The sequence below is a fragment of the Camarhynchus parvulus genome, chromosome 2 (genome assembly GCF_901933205.1).
Source record: "Camarhynchus parvulus chromosome 2, STF_HiC, whole genome shotgun sequence".
Classification (NCBI taxonomy): domain Eukaryota; kingdom Metazoa; phylum Chordata; class Aves; order Passeriformes; family Thraupidae; genus Camarhynchus; species Camarhynchus parvulus.
Genome location: NC_044572.1, coordinates 57,631,471 through 57,658,908, shown reverse-complemented (window position 1 = coordinate 57,658,908; position 27,438 = coordinate 57,631,471). Strand labels below are relative to the sequence as shown.

The 27,438-nt window shown below is 38.5% G+C and overlaps 1 protein-coding gene across 2 annotated transcripts in view; it reads left to right on the top strand.

The window, feature by feature from the left end:
* Window positions 1–19,914, top strand: part of TPPP (tubulin polymerization promoting protein) — a 62,569-nt gene extending 42,655 nt beyond the window's left edge. For both annotated transcript variants that reach the window (XM_030971307.1, XM_030971309.1), the window contains exon 4: window positions 11,175–19,914. In XM_030971307.1, coding sequence (XP_030827167.1) covers window positions 11,175–11,369 — 195 coding nt within the window. In that variant the 3' untranslated portion in view covers window positions 11,370–19,914. The remainder of the gene's footprint in view (window positions 1–11,174) is intronic.
* Window positions 19,915–27,438: the final 7,524 nt, after the last annotated feature.

Below are 27,438 nucleotides of genomic sequence, written 5' to 3'. Positions count from 1 at the left end.
CAGAATTGGAGCAAAGACTGCGCAACAACTGAGTATTGTGCTACTGTATGTTCCTGTGTGGTACTGTCATTGCTCCTTCTAGGAATTGTACTATCACATAGTAGCACATCAGGAATATCCTGAGCTTGTGTATGCTTAGAACAATGAAATGTTGTTGAAAAGTGGTGTATCCGAATCAAAAGGAGTATAATGACATTAGAGCCTCAATAAAAAGTTTTAAGATGTTTTGTGAAATACCAAAAAGCAAAGGCATCTTAAAATACATTTAATTACACCATGTGAATCCCAGAACACTGAAAATCTGGGAATAATTATCATGTGGTCTGGTCTTTGTTTCTTGTTTGTTCCAAGTCTGTCAGAGCTGTAATGTTCTGTCTTTTTAATTTTAAAGTACTTGTGTTGAGCTTTGTATGTGAAAAGGGAGCTATAAAGCATACTGTACATTAGCTTGGTTGTCCTTTTAGATGCCCAGGCTAGGCAAGCTTTTATCCAGTATTTTAGGAGATACTGGAGTGTGTACCATCAGCTTGAATAGTTCTGTCAGTTTAGTTAATCTGCTTAAAATTTGTGATCCTCCTGAATTTTGCCTGTAAAGCTGTGAATTAAAATGTAATCTTTTCAGAAACTGGTTCTCTATAAATGATCAGTGTAAACATCAAATGGAAATATCTCTTCTGTGTTCTAAAATAAGTTAGCTTTTAGCTTTTTGCAAGTTTTTATTTTATTGCTCTTCTACTCTCATTTAAAACAAGTGGTAATTTTGATACAGATTTAAAACTTGAACCTTCCTTTTTGTTCTTCGCTTGCCTTAATAGATTTGAATAACTTCTTCATCTGTTCTGGGATTCTTCTCTCAAATTGTGTACATTCTTCTACACCTCACTCCTGATTCCGTTTTGGGTATTTTAGCAGGCAGACATTGAAATGAGCAGTGTCTGCTACTAAAGGAGTAGTCTCTTTCTTTGTGGGGTGCATGGATGAGAGAGCTTTGCAGATGCAAAGTAGTATCACATAGGTTCAGCAGAGGTATGTGAGTGAGCAGGAGGGGGAGAAAGAGTGGAGGGGAATATGAGCCAGAGATGTGAGGCTTGACTGTTCAATATGTGCCCTTCTGGGGAGAGTTGAGAAGTTAAGAAAAGGGAATCAGAATATCTTGTTCTGCTACCTGGAAAAGTAAGGGGCAGGAGGCAGAACTTAAAAGGGAGGTAGATTGCAGACTGGGAGTGTGTGCATGTGTGTATGTAAAACCAAATTTCATGTTTGTTTTCTCATGCTAATTTAGTTCCTGGATGGTTAAAAAAGACCCACAAACTTGGCAATTAAAGACATTAAAATAAATAAATGAATACAAGGCCGCTCTCCTCCTGCAGCCCAAGAGCACAGATATGAATTCTCTATAAAAGCTTTTAATGCTTAGTTTACTTTGGGAAGTCAATATTGTGGAAATTTCAAATTGTGCTGCTTTCTGTACGGTTAGATAAAGTTACATTAAGCTTTTCTTAAAAGTTCTAAGGTAGGTCAGTCATGCCTTGTAGTGTGTGCCCTGCTCTGTAAAACTCTGCTATAGGTCATGTAGATTTGGTTCAGGTCTCAGACAGAAAACTTTTTGTGACTATTGACACATTACTCTAAACATATTAGGGAAGGAGTTGAAAGTATGATTGAGTAAAGCTTGTGGATAAGAATACTTCAGCAGCAGCACATGGGGAACTTTGTGTCTTGGCTTCTTCTCATGTTCTGCACTGGGTATTCTGGAGAGGTAGGTGGCAGGGGCAGTATGTGTGGACTAAATGGCAGCCTGGGGAAAGCACTCCTTCAGCAGGACAGTTGGAAAGTTTACCTTCACATCAGACAATGAGGATTTTAAGTGCATGTTGGGATAGAAGTGATAGAAGATCTTTTATCTTCTTCTGCTTATTTTTTTCTTCTCCTTCAGAATGTCATAGAATTACAAAAATCCCTGCTTGTTGTTGATGTGGTTGAGAAGGCTCAGCAGCCAGACATTGAAACCAAGTGAATTTTAGGCTACTTTCTAATCTGGGAACAGAACATATATTATTGATTTTGTCACAGAGGAAGAAAAACAGAGGAAATTGATACAGTTTAATGAAGCCGGTGGCTTTATTAGCTCACTTGGTGGTAATCTCTCAATAGAATATACGGCGCAGGTCACGTAACTTTGGTGGCTTGTAAACAGACATATAAATGAAGTCTAGGGCCTTTTAATTGTCCTCATTCCTACACAAAGGTTAAAAAGAGCAAAACTGAGGTTCTTTCTTTTCCTGTACCAAGAGCTGTGTGCCATAACCATCCTGAATGCATTTTTGCACCTCCTGGGAAACAGATCCTTACTTTGGTTATTGTTTGCTGTTAAAATAAAACCAATTGAACTGCAGTGTATATTCATCAGGGTCCTTGACATAGAAATGCAGAACAATTTCAAGTGCAAGGAATCTGGGATGATCTCATTCAAGCCTTTTGTTCACAAGAGGGGTGACTTAAAGCCAGATCAGGTTGTTCAGGGCTCTTATCCAGTGAGATTCATGGTGAGAGGAGTATGGGTGGCAGGGCAGTACAGCAGCAACAGCACTTTAAAAGCTGAATGATGGGTGCTCAGGGAGATGTTGATGTGGGCAAGATCATATTATCACCAAAACATACCTGTTAGGGCAAGAGCAAGGAAGCCAGAGTGCATCCCACAGAGTGTGGTAAATGAGACAAAACAGTTGTTGCAGCAGAAGTGCAAAGAGGCCTAGGAGTTCTACTTAAGACTATGTGGATCTGCTTGAAGACTGTACAGTGGTAGTCTGAAAAAGCTTCAGGAGATACTGTCCAGCACATGGACTTCCATTAAGATGTAGAAGTTTGCAGAACTGAGAGTCCTTGGCTCTCTTAGGAAGAAGTCCTATATCCACCTTGAATGCTTCAGAGAGCTCCTGTGTCTTCCTGGAGGTCAGGGCGGTGGTGGCCACTCTTGTGGGAGATGTGTTGTAGTCGAGGTCCTGAGATTCCACGGTGGGAGAAGATGAAGAGGAGACTGATGTGATATTTGTGGAAAACCCAAGCTACATAAGGTGAGGAAGCAGTGACAGCTGAAAACCAAATGGACAGAGACTATTGAGATAGAAAAGGCTGAAAGGTTGTGGCTTCTGGCAACAAAAGATCACAGGTCTGCTCCACCTGCAGTTGTTCAATTTCAGAATACATATAGCATCCTAAGCACTGGTGAGGATCAACAAGACCCATCAGAGTCAGCTGAACCTGAATTTAGTATTCACACAAAAAGGGGAAAATTAGTGATAATGTTGAGCAGCACTATCTCACACTGTGGGGACAGACAGGTTCTTTTAATAATCCTTGCTTGAGTGAATCCTTGGCCGGCCACAGATCTGTACTTATATCAGGCCTTAGCATGAGCTGTGTGTTAGTGAAAATCTGGAAAGGAGTTGAGTGAACAGTCACAGAAGATTTTGCCATCCCAAATATCTCATGTGCTATTACACTTCCGTGTTCCATAACGAGTGACACTATACTCTGGCAATAGTGTGCTGTACCATGAGTCAGGAGTAATGGGTACCAGTCACAGAAAATTACTGGAGATTCTTCTTGTGGATGATCAAGGCATGTGTTTTCTGATCTCACCTGATGTCTCAGGAGTTTTATTGCTTGGTAGGTGCCAGGATCTGGGATTGTTGCAGATGCACAGCCAAGATTTGTCCAACCTCCTCACATGGACCTCTTCTTCCTCTTTCTCTTCCTTGTGGGTACCCAGAGTACTGCTCTGGAGGTAACCTGCTGCATATAAAGAGGAACTACAGAGGTTTAGGGATGAGGGTGATGGGTAAGGAGCTGAGACCTTGCCTTGCCAGGCCTGGGAGCAGGAAAGATTGGGTAGAAGTGGACTGTGTGGCTTCTCTTGAAGATGGGGCTTTGGCTTCTAGGACTAGAGAAATGAGGGCTACTCGGCAGGGATGGAATTAATCTAACAAAGTAGAACAAGAGTATCTTTACAAACTAAGCCTACTGATCTGCTGAGGAGACTATTAGACTGGCTATGGAAGGTTGCCATAACCTGAATATGAAAGATCATAAGGGGCAGAGCAGATATGTTTGGGGGACAAGCCTGACAAGGGAGGTTTTTACCCTTCTATAAATGCAGCAGGACATGGGTCTGTCTCTAACGCCTGCACACAAAAGCATATACAGGGCAAATTAGTTGCAGAGATGTGATTCACTGGGATTGTGCAGGTGTGTTAACACAACTCTTCTAAGTGGAGTGCTGCACGGGATGAATGGAGGCTCTTCAGGAAATACATTTAAAAAGTGAGGAAGAGGGATGGTAGTATATGTAAAGGCTTATGTTGACAGCATCTAGCTTTGGACCAAGTCTCATTAAAGACAGGTTGTAACATTAAACTTAAGAAGGATTCAACAACACCCTCACTGAAAGAAAAAAAGGCTTTATAATATGTTTCCCTTTCTGTTTTGTCTTCACCACCAACAAGAATGAAAAACTCCTCAGAGAAGTGTTGGCACACTGTTTTTGAGGGAGATCACGTTAATCAGGCTGCTAGATCCCGTGAGTTGGGATCATGCAGTGACTTGGACTGTTGAAGCGCTGGAGAACTGGAGTTAAGGGGCTAATCTTAGAGAAGAGGAAAGGAAGGGGTCTCTTGTAGCTGCCAAATAACACGTGACAGCTGGACTTTACATGGTCTTCTCTTGATGGAGCTAGACCTGGGTCAGGCACATTTATGTGAATGCTTATGCTACAAGTGGTGTCACATATAAGGAACCTTTTTGATGTCTTTTCTCTGTCTCTGGCTGGACTCCTAGTAAGTGAGAAGGTTTAGGTATGTATATAGAATTAGGACTTGCAGTGCTATATCATCTGAGTGGCATTACTGGGAACCATTCCACTGAAGGTTCTCACCAGGATTCGTTAAAATGATGCTGCTTTCCAGCATTATTGAAGTGGAATTGCTTATCATTTACTTTTGTATGGGTGTGTCCATGCATGTGCTAAAGCAAAGGAACATGAATGAAATTCAAATTTTGTTTGAAGCTTATCTCTGTTTCTGACTTTCTGTAGACTTCTAATGCATGTGCATGTATTCCGATGAATTTAAAAGCAAATAGAGTTTTGGTATGGAGTTCTGGTACAATGCCCCCCACACCCCCAAAAAGGGCAGACTTTCCCTTTGAAATTCTTTTTCCACGTTGCAGTCATTTTTCGTTTCCTATTTTTACAAAGGTCGTGGATATTACCAGCAGATCGATAATTTTCAAAACCTTGCTGAGACTATGAATGTTGGGGCTGATTCTGCAGGCTCCCAGAACATTTTAGTTGCATAAAGCAATCTCCATGGCAACTTTTTCTAGGAGGATGTGCTGTTAGATAGTGAAGTTTTATGGTTGAAGGAGCAGATGTTGGAAAGCATTCAGTTTCAGCGAGGAAGGCTGACTGCAGCTGACAGCGTGGCCAGGAGTACTGTGGCTAAGGTGTTGCACCCTTGTGGTGAGGAGTAAGAGGAGCAGCTCACCTCCTGTCTGTCACCAGTGTTTTTGGCAGTGCAGGCACTCCCAGCACTGATTGCTGAAGAGACTCAGTCAGTCCCTCAGGCAGGCAGGGACTGTTTCTGTACTATCTGGACATTTGTGATTCAGGAAGGAAAACCAAGCAGAAAACCCAGCTGGTGGGTTTTGCATCATTAAGTTTCTGCCTAAGCTGTGGAGCAGCTTTAAGTGAAGCCCGAATCTTGGTCAGCGATGGCAAGCGGTGGAAGATACCTTGAGGCAAACTTGTTTGAGGGGAACCAGGAGTTCATTGTGGAAGCCAGGGCACTCGGTGTTTGTTTGGAAGGTGTGATATTCCTGAAGTCCAGTAGGTTTTCTCGGTGCTTTTCCTTCCCAGGAAGTGGTTGTGGAGAGCCTTTTGGGAATGGTGCCATGCTGTGTGCAGAGCTGCCCAGCACAGAGTTGCCGCAAGCTTGCCAGGGGCTGTGGTGCTGCAGGAGTGAGCCCTGTGCAGCTGCAGGAGTGTGGGCTGCACTGCCCTGCTCGTGGAACCCTTTGCATTGTGCTGGGTGCAAAGCTTTTGTGACATTTCCTTGGGTTTTGAACTGTGAGCTTTGAGGAAGGGATGGTAATGTGTGCTGACAGAAAATGAGGAACGTTACCTTGGCAGCACTGGTTTGTCTTTCCTCTTCTTTGCCTCAGCTTTGTTCTGGAGGGAAAATTGTTGAAAGTGTGGGAAATCTTCCAGTCTCACACTGTTATCTTATTTTCGTGATTGTGGCTTCACTAGCTTCATGTGATACTTCTAGCCTTTTGACACAAGAGTTGATTTTATGGGGTCTTTGGAGTCTATAAAAGTCATACTGTTTTCCTGCTACAAACAAGCCAAGCCAGTGCAGCTGCAGAGCTTTCAGTTCATATATTTTTCTTTGGCAAACTGTTATATACTTCTACTACAGTAGGGAAAATTAATGTTCTTGACTTCTGTGCTCTCATTTCCTTTTTACAGTAGTTCATTTCAGTTTCCTAAGGGCTGATAATGGATTTCTGGAACTAATTCAAATTCTTGAATATAATGAAATGGATTGTGTTGCTTGCTCTGTAAGCTGGTCCTTGATTCATTAGTTATCTTGAGGTAGCAAGCAAAATCTGTGTCAGTTTGCAGAGTTGTCTTTCTCAAGAGAGGGCAAGGGAGGAATGTGGCATTTGTTAAGGTTTTCAGAGTTTAAAGACAACAGCTTCCTGTCTTTGGTATGAGGGCTGCTTCCGACAGAAGTTGCACTATTGGTAATAGGGAATTTGGATGAGATGTTGGATTGTTTTGGTTTTTTTACTTACCTGCAGTGTGGTCAGACCCTGGAACAAGTAGCCCATGGAGGCTGTGGGACTTCCCTGGTGCTCAGGACTTGACTGGAGAAGTTTCTATGTAAGCCTGTTGGAGCCTTGCTGTGAGCAGGGCCCTAGGCTAGATAAAGACTCATACGCAAAGGTTCTTTCCAACCTAAATTGTTCTGTGACTTAGTCATTTTAAGTTTTGATAATCCTCAGGAACAGAGAATCCCCCCTTCTTTCCAGGCTTGACCAACCACAGTGGTGAAAAATTCTCATGTGTCTAGTTGGGAGTTTCATATCTTCCAAATCATGCCCATTATTGTTTACTTCCAAACTGTCTCTGTTTCTACTATAACCACTCTGTTGAGGACAGGAATACGATTTGTCTCCCTTTTTAATTCTGAGTCTTTATAAACACATTCCCATCATCTTTTCCATGTATGTCACATGCTCCAAGCCCCTTGCTATCTTAGCAGCACTTCTTTGTAGACACTAACACAAAATGAGGAAAAATACTGAATTTCTAAGAAAAAAAAAGGCACAAAAAAAAATAGTAAACTCAATTTGAAGCACTAAATGATTATATTTGATTCTGTTGTGCTAAGTAAAACTTTCTTCCTTAGACAAAGTTTTTTTAAAATAAAAAATTGAAGTTCATGGGCACTTTCTGTGATATTCAGACTTTGTGGTTGACTGTATGTGCAAATAAGAGATGGAAAATGAAGGCTTCTATGGTCTGGGAGGAAAAAAAAAAGAGGTTGGCCCCGAGGAATTTATTTCCTTTAGAATAATGTAACTAGAGAGATTATATAATTTACTCTAGATAGCAAACAGTTCAAGCAGAACTGCTATATGACAAGGCAGAATCATTTGTATGTGATTCATTGTGAAAAAGAAGGGAGAGTAGAATAGTAATTTGCTATTGTGGAAATTGTTCTCATCCAGCCCTTTGTGCTCTTCACTATATTTCTTCCTACATTTTTCTTTACTTTAGAAGGATGGTCAGCTTTCTCCCTCTACCCCCCACTTTTTTTATTTGCCTCCCCATACCCTTGTGCAATAATGAGCAGATGGGTTGTAGAGAATGAGCTCATGGTCACCCTTTCAATTGGTTTTGCCTTTTGCTTAATACCCAGTTTAATCTGCATAGTAGGTTTTTTTCAGACACAGAAAAAAAACCATTTTGATAAGAACACCTGCTTGCACATTCAGTTTATAAAGGCTGTTCACTAAAAATAAGTCATCAGGTTATAGAGGAATCTTTATGGATAAACTTTTTGGGTTAAGACGCTGAAAGTAATGGTACAGCTAGTCCTAGAAATGATATCCAGGCACATGAAGGAGAAGAAAGTCATCAGGAGCAATCCACATGGTTGATCACCAAGGGAGAATTGTGCTTGACTGACCTGTAAACTTCTACAATTAAATGACTGTCCAAGTAGACTGGGCAAGAAGAGAGTAGTACATTGTCTAGCCAGGCTTCAGTAAGGCCTTTGATGTCATCTCTTACAAGAGTCTCACAGCCCCTCAAGCTGGTGCTGTAGTGGCTGGATGGGCAGACACTAAAGTGGATTGAAAACAGGCTGAGTGGTTGGGCCCTGAAGGTATTGATGAACAGTGCAAAGTCTAGTCGGAGGCTGGAAAACAGTGGTGTACCCCAGGGGTCCGTACTGAGTCAAGTCCTGTTTAGCATCTTCATTAATCATCTTCATGATACTTTCAGTGAGTTTGTGATGACACAGAAGTGGGAAGAGTGGCTGGTAGGTCATCCAGATGGGATGGTTGCCATCCAGAGGGACCTCACAGGCTGGAGATCTGGGCTGGCAGGAACTTCAGCAAGCTCAGCAAGCAATGCAAAGTCCTGCACCTGGTGAGGAAGAGCCCCATTGACCAGCATGTGCAGGGGGCCATGCAGATGGAAAGGAAATTGGTTGAAATGGACCTGGGAGTGTTTGTGGACACCAAGCTGAACATGAACCGGTGAGCTGGTATCTCAGCTGCACTAGAAGTATTGCCAAGCAAACAGGGTGTTCCTTCCCCTCTGCTCAGCACTGGTGAAATCTCATCTGAAGTCCTGCATTCAGTTCTAGGCTCCCTGAAGAAGACTGATAATCTACTGGAGAGAGTCCAGAAAAGGACCATAAAGATGATGGAGGGACTGGAGCATATCTCCTGTGACAAAAGGCTGAGGGAGCTGGGACTGTGTAACCTGGAGAAGAGAAGGCTCAAGAGTGAATCCTGTATCCATGTATATAAATACCTGAAGGGAGGGTGCAAAGATGATGGTGGTGCAAGGCTTTTTTTCAGTAGTGCTCAGTCACAGGACTTTTCTGATTCCATGATATATAGTACCACTAGCTGCTTCTGGTTGAGGAGCCCAGGATGGGTGTGAAGTTATTGTGTATTCTACTCTGTATTTACAAAGACTTTTTTGAATGAAAGCATCTTAGCACAACCTTAAAAATGTTCACCTCGCCTTAAAAAGAAATGAGTATTTTCTTTTTAATGTATACATGTTCATCATAACAATGATGGAAAAGAAGGAGCAGGAGAAATGAGGTGTTCTGCATAGCCTTGTAGTGGCATCTAATCTCTGATCTTTTATATAGATACATCAGTTCAGGGAGTGAGAGCATAATGTGCAAGGAATTAACATTACTTGGATTTTGTATTGTTGGAAACAAGGTGAGCCTCTCATTAACACCACATTTCTCAAGTTTACCACTGGGAATAGTTTTCTGGGAACATCCTTCATTATTGACATGAGCCATTCTATTAATCCTCGTTTTACTGTTTCTTCTTGTATGTTAATATATGTGCATTTCCATCCACTCACACAAGTTTTAGTATGTATGTTACTAAATATGTTGCTGTACAAAAATTCTCATATGTTTTTTATTGTAGTTTGTGTATTGAGGAAAACTTGATACATTTCATGCCGCACCTTTGAAACAGAGGAGCAGAAGCTGTAGTCTTTATTTTTCAAATAGTGATTAAGTTTACTGTAACAAATTCTCAGAATAGCAGTCTGTCCTGAGAATGAATTAGGTAAAGGAAAGGGCAGTCAACTGGAGTTTCTGAGACTTCTCTGTGGATGTGATGGTAGAGAGTGTATGCACATGTAGACAAAACTGATTTTCTGTAAAGTAATGTTTTTTAAATACAAAGAAAGCAAATATGATTTAAGTTTAATTAACTCCATATTGAATATATTGCCCTTGTCTTTCATTTAGAGTTTTCCTTGTTAAAAGGTGCTACCAGGTCAATGTGAACAAGTAAGCAGTATATATTAGACCAATACTTCTTCCTAAGCATTGACTTGATGCCTATTTTTTCAGTATAGGAAAATAACCACCTCTGCAAATAGTACTCTTAAGACTGCAAGACAGAAGTCCCTAAAGGTCATTTAGCAATGCTGTTTTGAGCAAAGACTGCTCCAGTGGTCATTTTCTTTCAGATAGTGACAGATGGCACACATAAAAAAATGCCCATATTTTAGCACTCTTTGTTAAAAGATGGAAAGTCTTGTGTGTTTTTTTGTCACATGATTTTAAATAAATAAATAAAGTTAAAATATAATTTAATTAATTAATATAAATAAATAAAATTAAAATATAAATTTAAGGATCAAAGAGGCTGCTCCTAGTCCAAGCACAGAGGTTATCATGCTTCTATATTGTTATGTACAATAATTTTTTTTTCTGTTTCTGTAGTCAAATATTTTTTGTCTTGATGACAACAAAACTGATTTTTGAGCCTGACATGACTCAGTGGAAGAAAAGTCTTTGTTCAGTGCCACTTCATAGACTGCTAATTTTCTAATATTAGAAATTACTTTCAGTCGTTCCAGTTTGTTGCTTCTCTCATGAGACCTAGAGTTTAGAATGAAATTGTCTTTTGAGGCAATGAATTCTAGTTGTATTGGAATACCTTTTCTATATTGGTGGAGCCATGCTTTTATACTTTCATGTCAACATAATGGATTTTGAGCATGGTTCAAAATGTGAAATCAAGATGAAACTTCTTCATATCGTTGGTGCTTAGAACTTGATTATTAATCAAAAGTATCTTATACTGAAAGTCTCTTCCAAAAGGTTTTGACATAATTTTTGCTATTTCCTTTTCTGCTATATTATTATTGTCATTATATGTAATGACAAGAAACAAACATCTTTTGTATCCTATTGCTGGGAAGGAGTAGGTATTTGCATAGTCTTTGTCATTAGAAAGATTTAAATCTTGGTAGCATGTAAACATATCTGTATTAAGAATAGCTGATTTCTGATGTGTCTTTTTTGTTTTGTTTCTTTTTTTTCTTCCAATAGAAAACTGTTGCATCTCCAACTGTTTCACGCCTTACAGATACTTCAAAATTCACGGGTTCTCACAAAGAGAGGTTTGATGCCAGTGGGAAAGGAAAAGGCAGAGCTGGCCGAGAAGATCTGGTGGATAACTCAGGATATGTATCTGGTTATAAGCATGCAGGCACATACGATCATAAAGTACAAGGAAACAAGTAAGGCTGAGGGTTTACAACACAGAGGGGAATAGAGCATATATTTGTAAGGATGATATTATGAATCCCACATGTTTCAGTTATTGTGAATGTTGAGACTATGTTGTCAAGAAGTTGTCTTCAGGAACTGGAACTGATTTCAACATCTGCTGAGCTACTTGCAGCACAATGCCACTTCATTACATTCCTCATGCATATATTGGCAAAAATAAATAAATATGTAGGTATAAAAAATACATTATTTTGTGGAGCTTTAGAAAAAAAACCCAAATCAACAAGCAACAAAGCCAAAGTCAAGAGCAGTTATACCACACTTTGTCAATTCAAGCAAAATAACTCAAACATTCCTTGGTGTTCAGTTACCCTGATGATGTCAAAGAGAACTTCTTGAAAAGAGGATCTTTCGTAGCAGTCTTTCTGAAGAATATCCCATTACTTATGCAGTTTCATTTGACTATTATTTTAGGGTTTTTTTAAAATGTCTTATATGGGATCTAGCACTTTTCTTAAATAAACTATGGGGAAGTAAGTGGTAGTAATATACTAGGTTCTAGCCTGTGATTGTCATATACCACTCATTGAAAAACTGAAAAAAAAGCTATTTCTAGGACAATATAGGCTCTAAAGTATTTTATGTCAACAGAAAGAGTTGGAAAATACCAGCCCTTACTTTCCTCCTGTCTATACTTTGTGCTTGTTCTTGTGTCTACTGTAGCATGGTTCTGACTGGCTGGATTTGGGTAGAGCTATTGTACTAACCTGAGAGGTGAGGAACAAGACGTTACTAAGAAAGTACAGTTAAGGATTTTCACAGCCTGTTTTCAAGTTTGCACTGCCTCACATTGGAAGTGAAAGGGGCATTAAGCTAATAATACTTTAAAATATTGTTTATGACTTAACACTGCCTATCAGGTTCCTATTAAATGAATGTTGTTTTGACATATGTTGGCACATAGTCCCTTTAAGCTCTAACATATGTAAGGAAAGCTTATGGCCTCTTGGAGTAAGGACATTTACAATTAATATCTATGTAATCAGGTGCAATTTTCCCACAAAAAAAAAACCCCAAATCATTATAACTGGGCTACATTTTATCGTTGATTCATTTGAATCCAAGGGATTTGATTCTCTGTTCACTTTAGCTACCAGACTTGGGAGCAATGGTATTGCTGGGAATGGCTTTCCAATGTTACCAGGAGAGCCAGTCCCACAGGGTTAAGGTACAGGCAGCTAAGTGTGACCTAGCTGGGTTCCAGAATGCCGAAAGAAATTAATTGGAATGAAAATAGCTTTTTTTAATATAGGTTGAAAAGGAGAGAAAAGGCCATTCCAATTTTCTGCAAGAGCTGAACAAGTACCTTGATGTATTACTCTGTTTCTCTAAAGTTATGAAAGATAGGATGTTCAGTATTTAAAACCAGCTCTTTGCAGTACTGCCTTGCTTTCTTTCAAAAAGAGCTTGTGCCCTGATTTTTATGTTCAACTCTTAATAAAGGTTAATAGATGTATTGCTCTCCCTCCACCCGTACCAGCATCCCACTGAGAGTACGTAAACGTGGGTGAGCAGTGTGTGCTGTCATGTGCCATGCAGGTGAACAGTCTGTATTTGGCCAATGTATGGAAAGAGAGCTCTGGTTTTCAGCCCTTAAACTGTTCATGTTTTATTCTGCTGACATTGTGTGGTAGCCTGTCCTGTAACGTTGTCCTCAGTGACCCTTTGAGCCCATACATCAGCCTAAAACCAAAACAATAGCAAACAAAAGGCAAGGGCTTCCTTGTGAACTTGGACATCCTTTTGTTTGTTTATAATTCATTTTGATGTTTGTTTTTAAGCAGGAGGGAAGTTTGCCAAAACACAGCACATGCTCCTGAAGATTTAAATTGCTTTTCCCACGGATGGCTTTGGTTACCTGTGAAGAGTTTAGGTGTATGTAAAGATGCTCAGGATGCAAAGTGTTCAGCTTTGTGAACCCTTTCCAAGAATTACCCAGTGTTCTGGAAGAGTGAAAGGTTATCCACTACTGTATTGCACTAGGGACCTGTCATACTCCAAAGCATAAAATAGGATACTTGATACCAACAGTGGCTAAATTATTCTGGCATGGTAGTAAACTGTCTAAATGTAAAGAGCCTTCTTTGTCACTGGTGCCTGTGCACCTGAAGATGGCTCCAGGGTAGTCCTGGTTTTTCTAATGAATAAAACGGCTGACCCTACAACCCCTGATGAATCCTTCAGCTGAGTTACATGCAAAATCAGTGTCCCTGTTTTTCCTTTTGATTTTAAGACTTGACTAATAACTCATGGTAACTGAAAAGTTCTGGACCCAGCCTCACTACAGGGTGACGTCCAGCCTACTGCAGAGTCCAAGAGCACACTGTTGACCTGGGTGTTTGTTGCTAGCTATTGTCTGGCACACTGGGTGACACTTTGCTTTTAGGTACGCAAAAGACAGGCTTTCTCAGGTGCCCAAATACAGAGTCTGTAATGCCAGAATGTTTCCATATAGGAGGAGTGATTGGCTAGGAAGATTTTAAGATATAATTAGGTTTTAAACTGTTGGTTCAAAGTGAGAGATCAGCACATGAAGGCATGCAAGGGAATTGAGAGTGCGAATAGATCCAAGCTGACACTGTCTAGAAATTGAGCTGTAAGAGGCTGATGGAACAAGCAGAGGTTCTGCCAGAGTTTACTTTGCATTGCTTGTGCAGTACAAAATCCCTACCATGAACCAAAAGCACTTTATTTGTACCTGATGCAAAATTTGAAATTCTTTCAATGCCATAATAAGCTTGGGATCAGAACCCGAGAAGATGGTTCAGATGGCAGTATTTTATTTTGAGGAACACGCTTCTTTTTTCTACTTTGTTTCTACAGTATAATAGTTTTAAACCTCAAAGTGTTACATGAGAAGAAGTCATTCTGATGTAACAGTTACAAAGGAAAGTTGTTACTGGGAAGATAGTAAAGGTTTTTCTCTTTTACTAGGCTTGGTGTGAAAGATAATAGCTATGAATAAAAGCATCTTATGCAGCTGTGTATTAGGGGTTCACTACCTGCTTAAGCTCTTACTATTCCACTAATATTGATAGGAAATTAAAAGCCTAAACACTTGCTTGATTATTAGCTTTTAAGTTCCAGGCCTGCTTGGGAATGAGGCAAAGTACATTTTCTTACTCATCTGCTGTTCCCTCAACTCTCAGGACAGTAAGTACAGCTTATACCTCAAAGATGACAGGAAAGGATAGCTGAGGAGGTGCCCCATTTTCAGCCCTTAGAATGTTGTTGAGCATATTCTCTTCCAATGCACCACGCTGCGGACTGTAACTAAACATCATGTCTGAAATAAGGACATGGGAACCTAATAAGATTTACTGTCCTCTCTCTTTTGGGGGCATCTCAATTGATTCCATCTAAATTTCCAGCTTGATTTTCGGCATCTTCTACTATGTAGCACTGTCTTATGTGACATCTTCTGTAAAACCCTATTGTTCCTAGTTGTCTTTGCTTTCATTACTACAGTAGATGCTACCAAAAGGAATGTGATCAGAAAGTCAGATAGCTTTTAGAAATAACTTACTTAAAGAGTAGACTCAAATTTCATTTAAATACTGTGGCAGTACACAATCCTTACCTGTGTGTCTACTGAAGCTTAACCTGACCATCAAAACCTGAGGGCAAGAAACTAAAATCCTTACTGAGGCAAATGAATAGTCATTACAAATAAGTTTCTAAAAATAATGTTTTTAAGTAAAATATGCAGCAGTCAAAAGGGATTTTCTTATTAGGGCTTGCTTACTAATTCTGCTTAGTCACTCCATGAGCTTTAGTTCAGAGTTTCGCTGGGAGTTTTGCAACCATTAGTATGGAAGAATCAAAACCAAAAATGATTGTCCTGCTCTTTGTGGTTGTCAAAGCTATCACAATAGCATTACTGAGAAGCAGACATTAAAATACACACATAATTTCATGGGTCTTATATGAACAGTTGTAATTAATTGTAGTCAAATATTTGGAATCCCAAGGGAAATGTTGATTATTAGACTATAGACAAAATTTAGTCCCTATTTTTTAAAACTATACTTCTTACCTCCTTTTTATTAAGGGAAGGGAAAGGGACATTTGAAAACTACATATGTGTCACAGCTTGTGTTTTTCATCAGCATAGAAATCATCTTTCAAAGATATTTTGAACTGAAGTATGTATTTTACTGACCTTTCCTAAACTGAAAATTCTGACAATTAAATTTAAAAGTCTGACAATTTTTTAGCATTTTGCAAAGCTTTGTTCACAAAGTACCATTTCAGTCATCCTTTTTTTCCCCTCTATTGGCTCAATTAATATTTTTATAGTAGCTGGAATTAGGCAGAACAAAAAGACAAATGACTACTATGGGTTTGACTTACAAGTGATAGATATCCCAGCCATCTGTAACCATCTGTAGAGAAAATCCTCATGTATATTCCTCTAAAACTAAAACTTTAAAGTTGTAATTGATAGGTTTTTTCCTTAAGACTTTTCATAGTTATGAAATAAATTTTAATTCTTTGTGCCTGCATGTATGATAGTCAAAACATAACCCTGCCTTCAGGGATGCATGTATTCTGGGGGCATGTGCCTGTCATCTGTGACTAAGAATTCTCTATTTGCACTGGCCAAGAGCAAACCTTTTACCTTCATGGTAGAGCAAATGTAATGTTGCACTGGTACGTGTCCTCTTAACTGACTGTCAGCCTTGCGTGTGTGCCAAAATAACTACACCTTTGTGTATGTTGTTTGTAGTGTGAATATTATGTTCTTGGCTTGTCACTTAGTTGGTATTAAGTAATGTAATGCACAAGACTTGTGTAGGTTTGTGTGTGTACACATGCTCTTTGGATCCAGCTTAAGTAATTAAACTGTGTAAATGTTGATGAAAAACTAAAATCTTACTAGGGCCAAGCTCTAGTCCTGCAGTCAATGCTGTTCAGCTTGACTGGTTGGGGGTGTTGTCATTCTCCCTTCATACCATAAAGGTGAAGATCTAAGGAGGCTTTTATGGTTTTACCTGTCCACCCTGTTCTGAGGGAAATCACTCTTCAGCAATTCTAACATAGACTTGGTGTGACAAGAGGAGTTTCTCCGTGGTGAGGAAGTAGGAGAGAGAGAAAGAGTGAAAGCAAACTTTCCTCTGAGTGCTCTTAAGAAACCATTTAAAACTATGCTCTGCATTTGCCCCAGCTTTGTGAAGCAAGGTGACACTCACTGTGTAAACACAGTTGTTCATCATCTGTCAGTAAGTATAAAGCTGTGGTACAGTGAGGTGGGAACAGGAAACAGGAGTGTCATACATTGCCTATGGACTCAAGTCTTGCTTAAACCTTTATACAATTAAATACCAGAAGCATAATGACAGCTCTTAAACTTGTGTGAAATTCCTAAAATCTGGAGTACCTTCAATTAAATACATGTGTACCTCCTGTATTTGAAGTGTTTGCCCATAAAATATCATTTAACAATCGGTTGCTCATTTTGTGCAACCCCAAAGTGCCCATTTGGCTTACTTAATATTGCAGTCAGGGTTGTTCTTTTAAAGTCTTCAGAATCCTAGAACTACTAAGAAACCTGTTGTTGCTTTCATGCTGGCACATTAAACTCAAAACCAATGCTTTGAATGACGTCCCAGCTAAGAATAATGCTTTTAGAAGTAAAAGGATATTGCAGGTAGAACCTCCATGTCTTAATTGTCCAAGTAATTTATTCTTGCAGGGAAAAATATCTGTTAATATATTTGATCTTTTTTTAATGTTTTTCAGTATATTAAACTTGGTATGTTGCTTTAAAACCCCTATGGAGAAGGTGCATTTCAGAACAAGTTTAAGGTACAACTCTTGACTTCGTTGTCAGAAAACACTTGAATTGGCTTATTTCATTCAAACTACTTAATCATCCACTCAAGGTAGACTTTGGCAAGAAAAAGCCTGATCATAAACAAAAGTGGGGGAAATCCAGCCTCTTGGCTGAGCATTCTTGACACACATTTGCAGTTCTGGTAGTCTGAAACAATTTTTTTAAAAAGAAGTTATCTTTTCTGTTCATACACATGCACACTGACACTATCTGGGGACATGGATATACACGAGGGCAAAACTACAGAAGAACTACAGAAGAGACTTCTTTCTCTTTAAATCTTGCATTTAGAAATTGGCATTGAAATGCCCAACTGACTAACCTGATTTGGAAAAATGATAAGCTACTATCATATTCCATTGCAGCTAAATAGCCAATAAATTAATTTTCAAATACAGATATACAGCATCTATTTTTTGTGAGTTACTGTAAAGCTTATGGCACTGTACAAAGTGAGTTTTGCTGTAAACATTTGCAAAGACCTCAAAGATAATGCTCGTAATTTGCCCTTACCTCCAGTTATCTTTATGCAAGGTTTTTCTACAACTTTGCACATTTTTCAGAAAAAATCAGAAATGTGAGTAAAGCTACACTCAACTAAATTAAAAACGTGGCCCTAAAAATACACTCAGTTCATCCATTTTGATCTTTGCATTTTGATCAGGAGCTACATTATAGATGAACAACAAAATAAGGAAAAAATATGGCAGTCTGAATCCCCACAGTGGTAAAATATTTCAAGTTCCAGTTTACATCAGATGAGTTTCTGTATGCTTGCATTTGCTCAAATGCTATTTTTAAACAAACTAATTAAATAATGTGAAATAATGCAGCCTGGGCTCTGTTAAATAGGGTTATATTAATGCAACTGAAATGCTGTGTACGTCTGTAATATTCAAGCTAAATATGTACTAGATCTTTACAAAGGCTTTGTGTAAAGTCAGTTAACCCACAAACTGATGTCCTGTATAAAATCGTGTTGGCAAGCTACTTTTGTTAGCACTGTAGTATATGAAAAGGTAAGATCATAGGCAAAACCAAGTTATAGGGTGCAAAAAAGTGTGTTTATTTTTAATCTTTGTGCTGGGTTCAGAATATATCAGCTTTGGCAAATTCTTGCAGCAGGGAAATTTTTTTGTAGAATGCTTATAATACAAAGTAATTTGTCTTTACATTCTGTAAAGCAGAGAAATGGTCAGTGTTGGATAAGTGTATTGAGGTTAATTCTTAGCAAGGTGTGATGTTTCACAGATTTAAATATTAGAGGAGAAATATATATTTATACAGAAGTATAATTTTTGAATGAGATTGATTTTGTTCAGTCATAAATCATTTATTTATCCATGTTATGCTTTATTCCTTTGCTAGCATGTTTATCAGTCCATGCTGTTCTAATATCCATTTCTAATTTGATTTAAATGTTTTGATTCATCATTTGCACAAATCTGAATGTGCATGCTGTCAGGACCTGATCATAAAGAGTGAAGGCAAAACTGTTTTGTCTTTGATTACCTAGAGCACTAATTAAAATTTAATCGTTAAGCAGTTGGGATATGGATATAGGTCTTGACATAGTCTTCCTTGGAGCACTGTACACTATGATAAAAACCTTCAGTGAAGCTTACTAGTTTTTGTTCTTATTTTCATTTGTCTTTCATCAACCAGGAAGCTGCTGTGTGCTAATAATTACCTGCAATATTTTTAATTGCAGGCATTGCAAACATTAACGTGCAGCTGTACTAGCCTACTGTGTTCACTGTGAAATTTTCAACATGGTAAAAAAATTTACATGATCATTTAACCTTACAAGTTTACTTTTTCTCACTAATTTAACACTGAATCTTCTTTTCATTATTGCAAATGAACAACTTGAGCATAGCATTTCTAAATCTTAACTATAGTAGAAAAACATGACCTAAGCAAAGATTTTTAACCGCTCGATGAAGGGGGCCAGGCACCATCCAGTGCAAAACACACTGGGCAAAATCTTATCCCCACTGCAGCCAGTTCCAAAATTCTACCTGGTGTTAGCAAAAATAGAAAAAACACCATTACCAAGGGGTTAATATGCTTAGTAACCATGACAAGAGGTTATGGAGGAGCACAACAGTGATTCTCTTATTTCCATGTCTTTGTTTCTGTTAATTTAAAACTACTACTCTTCAATCTTTAAAATAAGTAAAAGAAACTTGAAGGGGGGATCATATACTACTAGTTTGTACTAGGTTTTTTCAGGAAAAGGAAACAAATTTATATATATATATATATATATGCAATATATTTTTACACTGTTTATTAATGCTAGAAAGTATTAAATGTATCACTTTATCTCTGTGAATGTTAAAGTAATGACAATGTTACAGATGTTTTAAACCTTTTGAAGTTGTCTTGTTAAATTCTAAACCCACATTAACAATGGAAAAGCTACTTTGTCTGCAACATTATTGTTGATGTTTTAGGGGAAAAGTTCAAGTGCAGCAGTTGTTTTGATTAGCACTGTAAAAGCTTGGCTTGACAAGTTATAGTGAAATCCATATTTTAAACACCATTTCGTTAAAGCATAGCTTCTCATAAAGTATGTTACTGCTGTTGACTGACTGTATAAAATTGTATTTTTAGTTGGTAAAGTGATCAATAAATGTGTTACTACATCAGTTCTGGCATTTATTGAGTAAATGATACTTGCTGATAAACTTTGTAAGCAACAGTTAATTTACAGTTGAGATCTTAATTTAGTTTCTGCTGAATTTAAAAATTACATGAAAATACTCTCTGAACATTCAGCTGTCTGGTTCTGAGCAGAATTGATTTCTTCTTTACCATTTATTTTCCTAGTTTGAATAATGACTAAAGCTGGCCATTAATATTTTGAGGATTCTTGTATGATGCTTGAATAGCCATCATAATGGTAATCCGCCAAATGAGATCTGTCATCAATGAAGCCATTTGTTCTTAACTAGCTACCTTAGATTGATCCTCAGTGCAAAAGCCTGAGTTGCGTCTCTCAGCTTCTTTAAGTGGAAAGTAAGTAATTCGCTTAAGGAAAGAAAGTAATTCGCTACATAGAACATTGTTTCAATGATGTTACATCCAAAATCAAATATGGACCTTCTGTTTGTAAATAACAACATCACTCAGCTTTCCAGTAGCAAATACCATGATTTTATTCAAGAAGCAGAAGGCTGAAGTATTTAACTCACAACATTGTAATAGCATAATTAATAATGTGACAAAACAAAAAGAGTGCTGCTCTAGAAATGCAGCAGTGTCAATTGTTAATTGACAAAATGAGCAGTCAGTTGCTAATCCAGTGGTTAGCAACTGCAAGGAGACATAACTAAATAGCTTACAGCTACCCTGTTTCTTCACCAGTTGTTCCCAAACTGGAAATGGTATTCCTTGTTCTCACACACTAGGCAACCTTCTTTAGAACTGCCTTTTAAGTGAAATCTAATACAGCTGTGTCCTGAGATAGCTTTTCTTCCTGCACAGAGACCATGGACTGAGCCTCCTATACTCCTTTTAACTCTTAGCATGTGTGGGTACTGAAGCTGTAAAAAACATAGTGAAGCAGAACCTAAAGGAAAAATCAAATTCTTTACTATTCAAAAAGCCTTTAAGATAGGGGAAGATAGTACTCTTCTGCCGTATGAGAATATAAGACACTAAGATCTGTATTTTCAAATGAGGTTTCCTCCTTTGGATTCCTCTAAGAAGGAAACTAAGATCTGTATTTTCAAAAGAGGATTCCTTCTTCCTTCAAAAAAGGATTTTTTATTATTTTCCTATAGGGCCTCTAGAAATGCCCACTCAACCCTATAGACCACTTTCACATCATGACTTTAAAATGAAAATAACCCCCCTCTGCCAGGATGTGTCCTCTTTACTCCAGGAATACAATTATTTGGGCTAGTTTTCAGTCTGTGTAGCTACTCTTGCCGTAACTATGCGCTCCTGCTCTCGTGTCCATACATCACGTGCAGGCTGATCTTTCCTGGCTCTGCCAAGCTGTTCTACCACAGCCAGGACTGCTCAGACAGAGGTGTGGAGGCAAAGGCTACCTCTGCCAAATCTGAGTCTTCAGGGGACTTAACCTGGTCTTCTGATTAGCCTTTTTTTTTTCATTTCCTTAACTTTCTATTTAACTCACTGCACCAATTCATTAGTAATGTAAAATAACCCAAGCATATTGGTCACATACTTATTGATAAGTATTAATTAAATCCCAAGGTCACATACTTATTGATAGGTATTCATTAAATCCCCTCTCAGTCATCTCTTCTCTGCAACAGTAGTGAACATGTATGGAAGGGACCTAAGGCAGGGGTGTAGGTGGTCTGGGGAGGAACAAGCACAGGAAAACAGAGGGATAAGGGACTAGTCCCTGGTCCATGCAGTTATTTGGTGATGTCCTGGATCTCCTAAGTGCCAGCTGTCCTGTCTTATTAAATTAAATATCTAACTATTTTCTTGGGTGAGGAGATTCTCTGTTCTGTGTACATATGTGCTTGTGGAAGTCTAATTGTTACCAGCTGGAGTCATACGGTGGGTCACAATAGCCAGTGTTACCTATGGTGCCAGCAACTGGAGTGGAATCTGTGGGTGTCAGGAGCCCATATGCCTGTGGTGCTAGCAGCTGGGCCAAGTGAGGGCGTGTCTAGCACCATTTGGCTGCCAGCAGATACTGAGCTGAACCTAGACAGCAAGCAGGGGCTTTAGCTCAGTTACCAAAGCATTCTGGCTGGGCCAGATACATGTGTCTCTGAGACATCTGGAAGCACATACCAGAGAGACCAGACAGCCCAAAGCAACTACTGGGGAGGCTACAAGGCCTGATGGCATGTGTCTCTACACACATAGAATTTGTGAGATAGTTGCTCAGCTGGCTGTGCATCTAATCCTGGTTATTCAAGGGATCCAGTGTGTGCTTTAGGTGGGAAGGGAATGATGCCATGGGACTGTACCAGCAGATGAAGTGTAGCTGTGATCTTTGTAGACTTGCATGTCCGGATTCCAGCAGCAGGGGAAAATAGTGATCTAGGCACTAACCATTGGATAGGCTGGCTGGAGGGAATCTCATTAAATATGCATGTGTTTCCTGATCAGCCCTTCATCCTAGTCAGCCATAGACAGGTTATTGGAACTGATTTTGGTTTTTTGGTGGTGCTGGCTTTGTTTATGTGTGGAGGATTTCTGTCCATCAGCATTATCATCATGAAACAACTTTGCCTTATTTGCAATGGTACTAACATCTGTTGTTGCCTGTATTGTTACAAAAATGTTGATTTGTTGTGTTTCTTAACTCATAATAGCTCCCATTAAATTGCTCAAGTTGAGTCTCAAGGCATGTGCATGTCTGCTTATTCTTGATAGAAATTAAAGTTCTTTACATTAAAACAATTCAAGCAACCAATTTTATTCATTACCCCATCTAAATTAATTCTTTTTAATATTTCCTTTCAGTAGTATTTTGGTAGGTTTATTCTATTTTAGTACTACTAATTTGAACTTTTGCCTCAAAGCAAACATTTTAAAGGAACATTTCTTAGTAGTTTCTTAATGAAAAAAATTATTGTAGTCATACACTGACATTTATTCAGTGAGAGTAGGTTTCATATTTTGACGTCACTGGACCAGATGGAGTATAAAATATGAAAAGTAAATACAGTTTTTTTAATATAAGATTAAAATTTCTTATATCTCTATATGTAAAACATATCTATATATCTATATATCTATATATATCTATGCATATTGAAATTGGTATAAAATGTTTCCCATTATTTGAAACTCCATCTCTGTTCTTAGGTACTGTCAGCAGTATGAGGTGATGTTGTATGTTAATTTTGGGATCCTGCTTTAGCTATTTGCCATGACACAGAAATCCTGAAGGATGTAATCTTTTACTTAAGTAAATCTTGTCTGCCTTAAAACACATCACAGTGTCTTGTCCTCCGTGCCTTCTCATTCTCATCATCCTCATAAACAGTGCTTGACGATGGCTTTCATCTTGAGCTGTGTCTCATTCTGCTCTTTGCAGTTTCTTGTCTGTTTGCTCTGTGATGTCCCACCATATGGGGGAGGAAGCACCCAAGATTGGTAAATGCTTGTGGTCAAAAGGAATGACAGAAGTCAGAGGGCCCACAGAGTTTTATTAGTAAATTACACACATGGCATGGAAATTGATATGTTAGTCCCTGACCTACTCTGTAAGCCAGCAGTGGGTTTTTCGTGAAGGGGTAGGGTCAGAGGGAAGAGAGAAAGGAAAAGATTAATTAAAGAGGGGAAGAGAACAAGAGAGATCAATTCTTTGGCCAGTGGGATGTGCAGAGTCCTGAGGGTGTGTGCCTGGGCTTGACGTGAATACCTTTTTACAAACAGTTTTGCCTGCCCTGAGGACTGGTTTCTTGTTTCTATGCAAATTAGTCATCATTGGCAGACTGTTCTTTCAGACCTGTCTGGACATAGTTTGGAGGGTCACAGAGGTCTTGGGTGGTCTCATATCCTCCTGCTGGATTTGCTCTTGGTTGACAGTTCATGCCTATTTCTTCACTGATGCTGTCTTTTGTTTGTTGTGCCTCCAGGGAGTAGAACAAGAATGTTTCTCCCTGCTCTACCTCCACATGGTCCTGTTCTCCAAGCAAATCTTGTTCTTGGTACAAAACCCCTTGGCTGTCTGCTTATTGGTGTTTGAGACATACACATTAGACTGGGCTTCTACATACTCCTGGGCCCTAGCTTGATCTCATTTAAACATTACCCGAGATAATTTTGGACCAAGTGGTGTTTCTGACTCTTTCTAGAAGTAATATGAAATTGTCTTAAAAATTTCATTTTAACCAAAATTTTTACTTCTTTGCAGAAGTAGACCATATAACACCTTGTGTTTTAATTAATGAATAAGTAGCTGTTTTCCTCAGATATTTTACACCAACCAGAATGCCATTAATTATTATTGATGCCATATGTTAAAGTAAGAACACTTTATGATGTTGCTAAATACAACTAGATGTTAAACAGAAGACATGAATTAAGCCTTATCTGTGATAAGTTAAGAAATATTTTTTCACCCAAGTAATGGGGTTGTGAGTTTACTTTTTGGAAACTAGTAAAACCTGTATTTCATGGACCTGTGAAAGGATAAGTCTTTGGCAGGATGTTAAAAAGAATCCAGTAGGTGGTGCACAAAGCGTAGGAGAGACAGGCAGTGTTCTGGAGACCTAACTGCCACCTAGAAACTGTTTTCAATTAAAGAAAGAAGTCATCACAAAGAATCAAATGTAACCCCAAAATCAAAGTTTAAAACCTTTGATAAAAAGCCTCAGTTGGAAATCCAGGATACAAGCAAATTTAACTTTGCCAATGAAAGTCTTCTATGCAGATTCTATGCAGATTCAATGACTACATCTGCGAGAAAACCAAACCTTACTGCTAAAAAGACAAAACCTTTTGTCCTAAAGTCTGCACAATATGATATTGCTAGAGTAGAGCAGGGTGAGTGTGAACTACCAAATACCTAATGCATGACATTGAGCTGAACCCTAAAGGTCACATCCATTTCTCCTATCACACAGGAGGAAGGAAAAGGCTTGTGGATCAGTTCCCTGTCATTTCCAACACAGGATATGTGTCCTTTATGTCCCATATTGCCTCAAGATACTCTTCTGCACAGCCCATGTGCATTTCTTCCTCCACAACAGCACCTCCAGTTATTAAATTCCCTTATGTTTACCTGAGCCGTTACCTCCCTGTGCTGTGGAAGCACTCTCACACACACTGCTTGCTAAGCAAAAGGCAATTTTTGGCCAGCATGCACAAAACTTAGCCAGCCACTCACCACAGGTATACACAAATGACTAAATGACTAAAGACTGCAGCCTTTTTATCTCCAGTAAAGACACTATCAGAAATTTCTGTGCCTGTTCTTATGTTGGTCATCTCTGTGTCGCAACTTCCATTTTATAAATTGGAGACATCAATCATTTTTTTTTGACTTGCAGTCTGTTTCATTTTTCACTACAGTTCTGCATGTGACTCCACTAATCCATATTACAACTTCAGAAAAGGATTTAAATGAAAGACAATTATGTATTTGATAATTTTCCAACACCATCTTCAGAGAAGAAATCAAATTTAAAATACTACTCTATATAACTTACTTGTATCTTAGTTAAAATCATAAAATAACTCAGGCTGTAAGGGACCTCTCCATGTCCTCAATTGTCCAGCTTATGCTTAAATGAGCTCTCTAACTTCAATGTCAACAAAGCTGCTGCACAGTGTTCTGTTGAATCATATTTCAAAGTCATCTCTAGGTGCTTGACCAGTGGAAAAAATCCTTCTTTTATGTCCAGCTGGAATTGTCTTTGTTGCCATGGAAATGTTAGCTGCCTCTTGTCATTTTATTGTGTGTGTTGGTGAAAATCTGGTTTCATCTTTCCATATGCCCCCATGTGAAAGACAATAATTAGATTCCCCTCCTCCTCCCTTTTCCCTAATTCTTCTCCGGAGTAAACAAAACCATATCTCTCAGCCTGTTCCTAGTGTATGTTCTAGCCTATACCATCTTCTCTGGACTCTTATGTTTTATGACCTCTCTTTTTTTGTGGGGAAGCCCAAAGTGGAATACAGTACTGCCTCGTAAGTGTTGAGTAGAAGGAAATAATTTCTTCTCTCAATCTGCTCTCGTTAATAAAGCCCAACTTGCACTGCAGTCATGTTCAGCTCACTACCCAGGAAAAACCCAAATTTTCTGCAGAGCTGGTACATAACCTGTCAGATCCTGCACCTGCTGCAGGGGTTTATTCTACCCAAGGTACCACTTTGCATTTGTCTTTGCTGAACTCAGTTATGTCTGCCAACTTCTCAAGCTTGGTTAAGTTCCTTACTAACAGTAAGCCATGTCCAGTTTGTTCTTTGCTATACATTTCTAAACATGAAACTCCTTTCAATATAGAAATTATCTTGTTGCTTTGGGATTGGAATAGGAAAAGTAATGTAAGTTTACCCAGAATACATTTATTTGGAATAACTTGCTCTATTGACTCACCTTTTTAAAGATATCTGTAGAATCACATGATCATATTAAAAAAAACAGTTATAACTGAAGGTGATGGCCCTGAATATAAGTTGATGAGTCCACTTTAGACACGTAAGTTTAAGCATGCTGAGGAATGTAATTTTAGTAAACGACAGTGGTTTTTTCTTGTTCCACAATTTTCTGGCTGCATGTCCAGAAAAACAAGTTCCTAAGGTGACCAAGAGTAGAGATACTAGAGTTTATGGATTTTCCATGTGAGCAAGTTCTACGTACAACAGATGCTGGAGAGATATTTCAGCTGAATAAAAACTAGACAACACAAGTTCTTGTTAGAAGGTTTATATTGCTTAACTTTCTATGTGCTACCCATAGCTTTACAGAAAGGAAGGTGATAAAAGTATTTCAGACAGTGACAGGTTTGGTAAAAATGATGTAAAGCCATTAGTTTATTTACAAGTAAGTCATTGTGAGAGCTTTTAAAATGTAAGACTAAAAACCTGATGAGTTAGCCATCTGCACAATTAAAATCAGATGGCTAAAATAAGCCTGCCAATTTAGACCAGTTAATGGCAGCATGGTTTGCTGAGAACAGCTCAGAAAGCTGCAATCTGCTAGGTAAGAAGGAGACAACAGAGCACTGCTGATCTGGAAAACACTGGGCAAGTTAAAAATTATATTGTGCCTGTATTTATGTGAGCATACATATAAAAAAAGATAAAGTTATTTTTAAAATTCACAGAAATACATTAAAAACAAAATACTAAAATTACTCTAATTGTAATTACTATATTCTAATACTGTATCTTGGCATAACAAAGTGATAGTACCAAAGCTAATATTCAAAACATAAAATAAATTTGTTTTTTATTGACTTAAGGCACAATATGCAGTTCCATAAACACAAAGAACCAACTGAATGGAAATTTAAATGCAACCAAAGAACATTCAAACCAGGTATTTCAAAACAGCAGACCCATTCTGAATACATCAGAAATCCTTTCTCCTCTATGCTAACTAGAGATATTCAGTTCCCAAAATGCTTGCAAACCCATTCCAGGTTTCCAAACAAGCTAGCAGAAACATAGGATGCTAGTGTTGAAAATTAATGTCTTAATGAGCCCACCAATGATGTATGAATGTCAAGA